The sequence below is a fragment of the Merops nubicus genome, unplaced genomic scaffold, assembly GCF_000691845.1.
Source record: "Merops nubicus isolate BGI_N331 unplaced genomic scaffold, ASM69184v1 scaffold49, whole genome shotgun sequence".
NCBI classification, from domain to species: Eukaryota; Metazoa; Chordata; class Aves; order Coraciiformes; family Meropidae; genus Merops; species Merops nubicus.
In genome coordinates this window covers 1-11,341 of record NW_008632777.1, presented here as the reverse complement: position 1 = coordinate 11,341, position 11,341 = coordinate 1, and the positions used below count along the sequence as shown (strand labels likewise).

General features: G+C 38.3%; 1 protein-coding gene across 1 annotated transcript in view; it reads right to left on the bottom strand.

Moving 5' to 3' along the window:
• The window catches only part of ERCC6L2 (excision repair cross-complementation group 6-like 2), a gene marked incomplete at its 3' end in the record, with an annotated part of 30,135 nt that extends 18,830 nt beyond the window's left edge, over positions 1-11,305 (bottom strand). Inside the window, exons 1-6 of the mRNA XM_008947987.1 lie at positions 11,113-11,305; positions 7,627-8,051; positions 4,435-4,554; positions 2,811-3,004; positions 1,406-1,567; positions 15-152 (exon numbers count right to left, since the gene is read on the bottom strand). Coding sequence (XP_008946235.1) covers positions 15-152; positions 1,406-1,567; positions 2,811-3,004; positions 4,435-4,554; positions 7,627-8,051; positions 11,113-11,305 — 1,232 coding nt within the window. The remainder of the gene's footprint in view (positions 1-14; positions 153-1,405; positions 1,568-2,810; positions 3,005-4,434; positions 4,555-7,626; positions 8,052-11,112) is intronic.
• Between the last annotated feature and the right edge of the window lie 36 nt (positions 11,306-11,341).

Sequence of the window (11,341 nt, the reverse complement as noted above, 5' to 3'; positions counted from 1 at the left end):
CCCCGCCCGCCTCCCCCCCCCCCCGCCTGGCCATGGCCCGGCGGCCGGTCGCCAGCTCCCGTTTGGTCGCCGTGTGCCGCTGGCCGTGCTCCACCGGGTCAGAAAACTTCTTCTTGAAATGGGCTCGGCTGCCCAGGAGCCCTGGTACAGCCCTGTGAAAAAAAACCACCAGGGTGGTGTGTGTGTGTGAATGAGGAACGATGTTTTCTTTACTCCAAGGCAGTCTATCTTTCTGCATTGATTAAAAGCATACTCTAAACTGTTTCTGGCTAACAGAAAAAGATCTTGACTTAGCTATCACTAGAAAAATTACTAAAAATAGCGTCTACAAATAGAAACATATACTACTTACACACACACACAGATTTTTCATCTACTTTCTGCAAGGCTCAGATGTTAAAAGATTCCCCTTAGGAAAAGGGCTGCCAACACCAGAAAAAATGAGAGCCTAGTAGACCACCAAAAGTCACAAATATATAGAGCCTCTAAACTACACGGCCGGCTGCTGCTCAGGAACCTAAACTGGAGCCAAAGCAGTCACATTTTCAGTTTTTACTTTTTTTTAATAAAATCAAGTTATGGAGATCATTCAAATTTGCTTAATATAAGAAATGTAACAGCAAAAATAATTTAGTCATCAACAGCAGCACCATATATTGGAACAACCTATTAACAATATCAGCACAATTTCAATGGATCCAAAACAATACTAAGTTTACCATTCAAGTATGTCTTTCCTGGTATTTCAATTCAGTCCGTATATCCTTAGACTTAAGATACATTTGCTTTGTTCCTTCTCTGTAAAGCATCCATCCCCAGCAGGTCTTCTATGTTTCGATTTATGTCTCAGGTTAGTTCTATCTCTCTCTGCATTAAAAGCTTTTCTGGTCAACATTGTTGCTTTGCAAATACGTGTACTTGTGTGCTTTGAAAAACAGCAAAATATTACTACTTTTATCTTCCAAGTCAGAATGACCTGCACATATTGGATTGAACAAAGGCACAACATTTTTCCAGGCTGTGTAAATATTCTCTATCTACTGTGCTGAGGACAAAAGAAGAAAAAAAATGGGTGTCCTTAGAAAACAAAGCTAAATATAGAGAGAGGAGGAAAAAAATTATATAGGAAGATCTCCAAATGTACTAAATAACTGCGAAATTCATATCAGGAGCTTACAGCCATAGATGTAGTGGAAAAACACACTTACATTCTCACAAAATATTGGGTTTTTTTCTTGGGGAGGAGGGCTGTGGTCTTTTGTTGTTTTGTTTTGTTTTGTTTTGTTTTGTTTTGTTTTGTTTTTTTCACACAGATGTTTCCATATCATCCAGCTCTATGCAAATCTTACTACACGGCTAACATAGAGGTGTTTAACCACAAAAATAAAGAATATATTTTATTTACCAGTCCATAACACACCAAAGTTCCTTCATGTTGTTTTGAAGAATGGTTCCAGTAAGACCTATGCGAACACTGCATTTTAATGACTTCATAGTTTGAGTTACTTGAGCCTTTGGATTCTTGATTCTGTGTGCTTCATCCACTATCACAGCAGACCACTCTACACTGCAGATCAACAAGAAATTTTGTGTTAACTAAAACTAGTTATTTCATCATCACATACACACATAAAAAGTCAAGTCAGACACACAAGTAGCTGTCATTATTACAAGGCAGTATAAACTTTCTTATTTTCCCATTTTAAATTGTATTATACTACTCAGCTACTTTATATTCTGTTTGTTTACTAAATTCAGTTGCCATATTTGAATATGGCTAAACTACACAGCCAAATAAATGAACTTGTTATCTCTATTACATGCTTTCTGTGAAGAAAGCAGCTTTCAATCTCCAGAGCAATCAATTCACCTCACTAGCACTAAATCCTTTCAGACTTAAGATTTAGAAAACTTAAATAAATCTCTGAAGGCAAACTATTGAAACATGCTTAACATAGGTGTGCTTCATTTTTCCAACAAAACCTGAGGCCCAAATATCTCCCAACACCTAAAATGACAAGATCTGCAGATCCACTGACAACACCAGCTGCTATAGGCAGGCTACTACTGCTAGCTTTTCAGACAGCTTGCCCTCTGCTTCCAAGATGACAAAAGGAAAGAGGACCATTAGATTCAGATGAGAGGCTAAGTACTTGGGAACATAGCCACCAAAGGAAAGGCAAAACCCCTGGTATGGAAATGCTGACAGCTGTGAAGTAAATACAGTAGGAGTTCTAATACAATTAGCCATCAGAAGCACCTTGTTCTGTTAAGTCCATCACGTAATTAAAACTGTACACACCTACACATATATAGCTTGTATATATGTGTAGGTGTGTACAGCTATAACTCAAAAGTTTTTAGGATTCAGGAATTTCATCAAGCTGGTGAAAAGTGCAGACAACAAGGAAAATATCTTTTGCACGTTTGCTAAGAAGTTCAGGGTTTTTTTTCTCCTTACATTATATTGAAAGATAGAAATATCTTCTGTAGATCTTTTAGCTACCACTGGTTTTCAGACAGGCAATTCCTGCATCCTTTAGAGAACACTTCATGAATGGGTTAACAGCAAAGGCTAACTTTATGAAAAGTACTCAAACACTTCTCCCAAGCATCCTACTATGAGGACAGTTAAATATAGTGTAAACTCCTCAGAAACATTTAAATGGGATTCTCCTCTTCAGCACAGGGAGTCATTGGATTTAGAAGTACAGTTATTACACAGAAAGTATAAGTACTTGCAAAGAACAACACAAAATTAGACAGTTAAAATTATGTTTGTAGAAAAATACGTTCTAAAAGATAATTACCTGTTAAATTCATCCAAATAGAGGCGAAGTATCTCATACGTTGTGAGGGCTACTTCGTACTTCCCTTGCCTGATGCGACTTAAGTCATCATCTTTTTTACTGCCATGTAAGACACAGACCTTAAAGTACCCCCATGTCTCTAATTCATCCTTCCAGTTGTAGAGCACTGAAAGAGGGGCCACTATGAGGAAAGTCTGAAAACAAATAGATGTTACAGGATTAGTGGTAAAACCACTACAACACGGGAGTTTCTCAGTAAGGAAAGTCAAAATCATGAGATCTATTTGACTGCTTGGAACAGTTTGAATTGGTTAATTCTATTATTTCAAAGCATAGTATTAAAAATATCCAGAGCCAATATAAATTCAAAAGTAATCAGTTTGCTCAAAAGTATGTAAACAGTACTCAAGTTTTACTCTAACAACAATGACAAGACATGAGATACCATCATTTTGCTTTGTTACAGCATCTGCACAACATAAAAAGTTATACAAATGGAGAAAGCAAATGGATGAGGAGGATAAGCAGCTTCCTCCAATCCACAACTCTAGTCACCAGACTACTTCAAAAGAGAAAGACCTGAAAAGAGTTTAAAAATTTAAGACAGCTCATACAACTCTTTTAATATCATAGATCAATCAGTGAGGTGGAAGTGATCTCGGGAAGTTTCTAGTTCAACCTTCTAGTCAAAACAGGGGCAACACTGAATTCAGACCAGGTCATTTAGGGCTTTCCCAACTCAGCTCTTCCAACACCTCTTCAAGAACGGGCACAGTCCACAACCTCTCTCTGTAACCTGTTTCAATACTTGATAGTCCTCAAAGTGAAAAATCCTCTTCTCTTATTCCATGTCAGAAGCATTTCTGTTTGGTGATATTCCCCCGCCCCAGCGTCTGTCCCTTCACCTTTTCCTCTCTGCCTGTTTTTTCCTAAAGGAACCTGTATCCATTATTCACAGAGCTACAGTTCTATGAAACATTTTGACAGTCAAAAATGCTAGCTAGTCTAATAAAGTAAAAATAGCAATGGAAAACAGTAATTACACAGGTCCTGTGATGAGCAAAATTAAAATGACCTCCAGATTTTTCTCATTCACACAGAAATTTTACGTGTATCTTTATCTGCTGTAGCTGTATTTGATTACCTAGGTTATCATCCTTACTTCTGACATCTTTTAAGAAAATGTGTTCTCACAAGAGTATAAGCAATATATTTTCCAAATACATATATTTTCCTTAATGATTTAAATATCCTGTTATTATAGACACACACACTTTTCCTACTTTAGAAACACAATCACACAAAAGCCTAATGTTCTAGTCACTGATACAGGCTTTTCAAAGTACTCTAGCCACAGATCTCATCCTGGTATTTCCAAATGTTTTGTGTTAGTGCAGATCAACAGTATCAACAGATTATACAGTAACAGCTAGACAATGCATTATGGCAGTTTGGAAAAGTGAGGGCTTCCCTAGCACAGGGAGGCCATGAACCTCTAATCTACCCAAGCTGTGAACTTTTAAAAATGAATATATGTAGATTCCTAATGCAAAAAAAAACAAACAAAAATTTCAAGTATTGTCTTTTACTAAAATAGTTAAGCTTGTATGACTAAAAGTTGTACCTTCTTGGGGTTACACTTTGATTCTTTATTCATTGTCCTCAGTAGAAATTCTGGCATATTATTTTCAATATCCTCACGTGTTCCCTTTTTATGCAACACTGCAGCCAAAAATGAAATAACCTTCAGGAAGAAAACAATTCATAGTGATTATACAAAAGAAATGCAAGCAGAAATTGACTGAGTTCCACTGAAAATAAACATTTAGGACAAAATCTTGGATGGAATTTAGTAAAGTAGTTGGGGGGGGATTTGGAGTTTTTGTTTGTTTTCAATTGATCTTAGTTTTTAAAATCGGAACCCCTTCCCTTTGAGAACCCTGAATTCATGATAAGAGTAATTAATGGCTCTATTTTACTATTTTACTCTTTCATCCTCTGAGGGAAAAATCCCCAAAACACAAAAAAGAACATGAATGAGCCACCAAAAACTACAGATGAGGTGTGCACTGCAATTTTGCATTTTCAGGAAGACACCAGAATCTTAGCTGAGGAAACAGAAGGAAGAAACCTGATAACTATACTCCCAACCCTGCTCCTGCAAAAGGAAGAGGCTTAAACTAGAGGTTAGATTTTTACTAATATATTGCTTTGCTTATGTTCCATTCATTCCAATCCCTGTTGTTGCCTTCAAAACCGCTTTTTTTTCCTGTTGTATCTGGTCTCTATTCTCTCCTATGCCTCAAGCCAGTCAAGGTGATCTCCCTTTGATTATGAGAAGACACTGATTATAAGAAGACACTGATTATAATACACCTCAGCAAGAATGAACATCCCAGCGTAGGGATTCCAAGCTGCTCCAGTGGTAATTCAAACCAGGAATAAAGCACAGAGATACCTGGTCCAAATATGCAAATCCATAAAACCCACTTGGGATAAATGGTATCCATGGAGCTAGGAAGCAGCAAGGTACTGGATGCATCCTCAGAGAGGTGCCCTTATTCTGAAAACCCAAGAGGCCCCCTTTATTCAGAGCAGCCAGTTCCTGCCACTTCCTTTTGCAGCTGCTCCACAGCTGCTCAAAGCAGGGCAGAGGTAAACATGTCAGCTGTAGATTTGAAAAGAACAGAAAAGAGGTGGTTTCCAGAGCTTTCTCTCTCTAATGATGCGGGGAAGAGAATCAGCCTGGACCGCAATAGTGCAGGAAAAATACCCAAGAAGAGTGAAGGGAGATGAGCAGAGGAGAGAAAACCCATCACATACAGAGCCATTCGGGGGGGGGAGGAGGGAGGCAAAGAAATACATAGAAGAAAATCAAACATTTTTATTTATATAAGCTAAGAGGAACTGTGAGTCTGCATGTTTCACTTTAATTATTTTTTTAATCCTTTTGAGAACAAGAATAAAATTCAACTGAACATAAAATCTCCATGTGTCTTCCAGATCTTCCATTTTTAGAAGAATTAACTATGCATCACAAATTTTTACCAATAGCAAAGGCTGTAAAAGGGCAACTCTATTGAGAAACTCTTCCAGATAAAGCAGGCAGCGACCTAAAGGCCTTCATAAGAAACCTGGTGCAACCACATTAAGAAACAACGTAATTCTACTTGCTGTCACATCAACTTCAGCTTGAAATGACAGTGCCATACAGTCAGGCCAATTTAAGCAAAAAATCAGTTCAGAAGTACAAACAACATTAAAATGCATAAGTTTTCTAGAAAAGTTTTTATCTCGTAAATCATCCTATCATTCAGAAATAGTAAGGTTCAGGCAACTGATAAACATAAGACAAGTTTTCTGTAAGACTAGATCAGTTATTTGATGAATTTTAACTAATATTTACTCTTTCGTACATACTAATCTTCTCTAAACAAGCAAAGTGCTCTTTTACTGCATATCCTCTGCCTGTCCTGAACCTAAGAATATAAATACTGTGTTTTATAAAAAATACACATGATTCTCTTCAAAACCTCTACCTTTCTTCTGCCAACTTGACACTGTGATTAAAATAACTATCAGATGTGAAATCCACAGATGAACACACTGCCACTCTGTGATAAACACGACCAAGTCACTATAGAATCAACTCTGAGATTCAAAAAATACCAGAGATGTAAGGAAGACAATTTTTTTCTCCTCATGATTTACTACTACCTTATATAGTTACATGTTACATTACATGAAACCAGATCATATGCAGTCCTGAGTAGAAAAATTTCCATAACTCCAGACTTCCTAGACGGCTAGAGACACGAAACATGGCCGAGCCCAGGTGAAACACAAGGGGAACGGACAACGGTTGGGTTCAATAAACACGTTAGCAATTCAGCAGCAGCTACACAAATCCATGGCACACCTCTAAATGCTTTATCCAGAGTCGTTTTGCCAGTTTAGTTTACTCACTCTTCTTGTCACAATTGCTAAAGAAAAACAATTCTTCTCACTGAAAGGCTTCTGTTAACATTTGCTAAATGGAAGGGCAACAGACAGTACACCCTGCATTTGTCAGTGAAGGAATGACCTTCATTTGAAACAGAAAAAAGAGGGGAACAAAGACTAGGATTCAAGCTGCTAACTTAAAACTAAACAGATTAAAGAGCATTTTAAACATGAAAACACCTTAATTTTAGTAAAACAAATAAAACATTTGGGCCACACTGACTCAAAGCATAATGGAATAAAAACAGCTATACTTCGTCCTTTCATCAACCCAAGTTGTATTTCCAGAAGAGTGGTAAAAATAACATGGAACATCTAGGCACTTTTTCCATAGATGGCAGTGAATGTGTCTGCTCGTTCTCGTTCCAGATACAGTTAAAGTATTTGTTTTCAACAGAAAAAGAAAAAAGACATCTGAAGAGCTACAGCCTGATAAGTGCTGTAAGCATTTTTAGCATATTTCAAATGCAAACTCATTTTGTGCCACACAGGTATCAATCATAGTAAATCCACCATAAAATGAATACTAACATTTCAACAACCGTAATAACCCATGCTTACACTTGAAAGGGGCCACATCCCTGTTCTGTGGCCTTCACGAGTTGATCTTAAATCAGCAGTGGCACCTGGCTTCAAGTACTGTCCTGGATGGTCACGTCCTGCCTCCTCCAACTCCACAACAGCAAAGTGAGGTCAAGCCCCATTGAGGTGTCTTTTCTTAAATATGTTATTGTTTAAAAAGATCTACAACTCACAGAAAACACACTGCAAAAAAATTAATCTATTCTTTCACTGTAAAAATCAAAAAGAATACCTGTATTGTCTTTCCAAGGCCCATATCATCTCCAAGAATACATCCCCTTTTATTAGCATAGTGTTGATACAGAAACTGGGCTCCTTCCCTTTGATAATCACGTAGGTATCTGTTAATTGTATACGGGATAAAATCGCCATTGTCAGATAATTTAAAAGCAACTGCAGGAGACGGAAGATTTTGGTCAGGAAAATAAGGCTTTTCCAGATCACCATCATCAAATATTAAGCTTTTCCAGGGTCCTCTACTGGCTTTGACTCTACAAAGTTTACTTGTTAGTATTTTCCTTTCTTCAGACTCTGAGAATGATACAACAGCAAATATTTTTCCATTCTTGTCCTTTTCAATAGAGGATATTGTTCCTTCATGAAGTTTCCCATTGTCAAGAGAAGGCGCAAGGCACTTATCCCCAATATGCCAATTATCTATTAAAAAAAAAAAACAAACAAAACACACACATAGTGATAATCTGGACAGATGTACACATACTTTTACTTTGTCACAGTAATAAAATACTGGCTATAAATTCACTTGACAAAATGCATACAACTTAAGATAGAAGACATTATTGAAGGGAGCACTAGAATCAGGATACGAGTTACTGTTTAGAAACAAAACCTGAGCTAGACAATACTACAGTGTGCTGAAACACTTCTATTTTATAAGTATCTGGAAGTCGGTATGAAAAAATCTGATACAAAAGCCAAATTCTGACACATTACCTTGTTACACCATGGCTTCACCCAGGCCATCACTACACTAAGCCTGTAGGCATCAGGGTGTTACAGTAAACAGACCACGTGACCTGGTCAAAAAGGCCTTCTAGATTAGACACAATTCTGATCTACCTGAATCTAGTACTGCACCATCAATCCATTGTTTCGTAACTATAACCACATAGCAAAACATCACCTTTCTCCTAACGAAGGCTGGAACAGCTCAGAGAAAGCCCCAAAAAATTTATGGTTACAACCAACAGGACTGTACTTTAGGAACACATAGTAGCATACATAGCTTGCCTATATTGTTCATAAAAGCAGCTAATTAATCAGTAAATTGTTTACATAGCTCTCAAGCTCAGAACTGTTGAAATCTGTTCCTCTGTGTGGTCTCACTACACCCTTAATACAGCCTATCAAATATTAGCAGCAGACATAACTGAGCTGCTTCATTTTCAGCTGCTCATTTTCACACTTCATGTACAAATCTGGTTTTTAAATGGTATGTATACTGCTAACAGAAAAAGAAGGTAAGAACAGCAGTCCACCACTGTCCAAAAAATCCACATCGTACTGACAACAACAACAGAAAAACAAACACAAAATAACTCAAATTAAAAAATAACACCAGGCCTTCACTCTTCGTAATAAAAAGACCGTACTTGTAAGTAATGGTTGCAACAAAGTCTTCCAAATCTGCACGGAGGAAGTTCTGTCCTTTTGAGTCTGTGGAAGCAATTTCCAACATTCCCCTACTCAGCCATCCCAAAACAAAGAAAGCGAGATGCAATTAATTTCAGAACTATTTTTGTTTCTTGCCTATTTGTTGCAATAAGTTCTGCTACTTCTGAGAAAGTAATTCTCAACAGCCATGAAAGACACCAAAGGTTTTCATGGGAAGAAGCACAGAGAGAAAGCACAGAGCAGAGAGAATTTTGCATGAGAGCAAGCATTCCTACTTGACACCTATGATCACTGCTAGTGCATCTTTCTGGGCATGACAACTCAGCTACTTTCCAGAAGTAAGGAAAAGAGAAGTCCTGAAGGCAAGGAACTCCACCTTCCACCATTTTTAGTTTACTGCACAAAGCTCACAGAGAAGATAGATTCTTCTCCCCAGCTCCTGGAAGCATACACTTGCAGCATTATCCTCTAGAATGTATTAGTTAGATCAGTGATAATTATACCCCATTTGAAAAAATTAAATTATATACACTAAGGAAAAAAAAAAAAAACCAAACAAAAAACCCCCCCAATAAATAAACGCAAAACATCCACTTAGCTCACTATTCTGCAAGCGACAGTGGCCGTAGGTTGACATCCAGGTAACAACAAAAATAGTACAAGCATATAGAACACCCCTTTTCTAAAATTCTTTGATCTTAAGGTATTCTTTTAGCTACAGAGATTTCCTGGGCCAGGTGTGGTTTGCCTCTTCCTCTGAGAGAGACGGATGGATCTCTCTCTTCCAGATAGCTCCATTCCCCAACCAACAAACAAAAATTTCCTGCATGTAGTGTCTTCTGACAGGTCTGCTCTCTTAATAACTGTCAGGCTTCTGCCTGCTACAAACTTGGATCCCACAACCTGAGTTAATGGCCTATTAGTTCTTCTGCTAGCAAGATTACAAACGATGACGTCTCCACTAGACTCATCATTTAGCAGATCTCTTTCATAATGCCCACCATCATCCATACTTCAGAAGTTCAGCCACACACCCTGCGTGACCTGTGCATAAGCTGCTCCATACCTCCAGCCATTCGCACAGATCTTCACAGAGACCTGAAGCTCAGATGTATCTTTCAGAGGCAAAGGGCGAGGCACAGATGGTACGTTCAACAAATCATACAGAACTAATGCTTAAGGCCTTTAAGGCCCTTTTAAGGCCTTAGTACTGACTCTCACACACACACAAATCGATGCAAAAAATGCGCACATGAGCTCTCCCAGTAACATATATGTCTTTGAGCAATTTCTCAAAAATAGGAAGACTGAAAACAATGAAACTAGATACATACCACATACTGTCACATATGCAAAACTGAGTTTAAAATAAAAGAGCATTTCTGTAATTACTGTCTGCTACAGTAATATCTGAAATGACACATGATATTAGTTTAAAGCCTCTTTAGGTGAAACTACGACTTATGACCCAGCCTCTGTTTTCAACTAAGCATTTGCGTTAAATGACTATGACTTGTCATAATTAGAGTTCCAGGTGCAAAGTGGAATAAGCCGCACTAACCAATAGTTTCAGTATTACCAAACTCCAAATCTAGTGTGAAACAAGAAACAGAATAAGAAAAAGGGCAACAAAAGAAAAGCAGTGGTGTTAAGGATGCCATTGCTAAAAAAAAAAAAAAAAAAACAGAAAAAAATTGCTATACAAGCCAAAGCATTTTAACTAATCTGATCCACTGACTTCTTGGGGTTTGAACGAGGACTGTAATTCAGGTGGGGTACTGCATAAAAACAAAGCGAATTATCTGTTTTGGCTCCCCAGCATGGGTTCGGTACACTTGCCATCAGGGAAGAAAGCTGGTGTTTAGGATGCCTGCCTATACTTACCCCTTTTACCACAGCTGAAAACAGATGTGCCATTATATACACTAACTGTACTAAACCATACTGATAATGGCTTACTGTCACACACTAGCCCCACGCAACAACTACTCCCCTACATAAAAAAAATAGATCAAAACTATCATGAATGCTTTCTAACTGTTGAGGTTTGACCACTTAAGGTAGAGCGCCAAGGTTTTTTTACACTCCAATACACGCCTGTGAAGCAAAATCCCAAGGACGCCACAAAGTAAAAGCGTCGCCCTTCTTAAACTGCGAGGCTGAACTACAGGGTCGATAAACGCGCGGTCACGGAGCGCCCCGTCACTTCCGCGCCCGCTCCCGCCTTCCACCTGAGCAGACAACGAGAAGCGCCTGAAGCTCCGGGAAAGCCCCATGGAAGGTGCTTACCTGGAGCAGCATCGCACATTTTA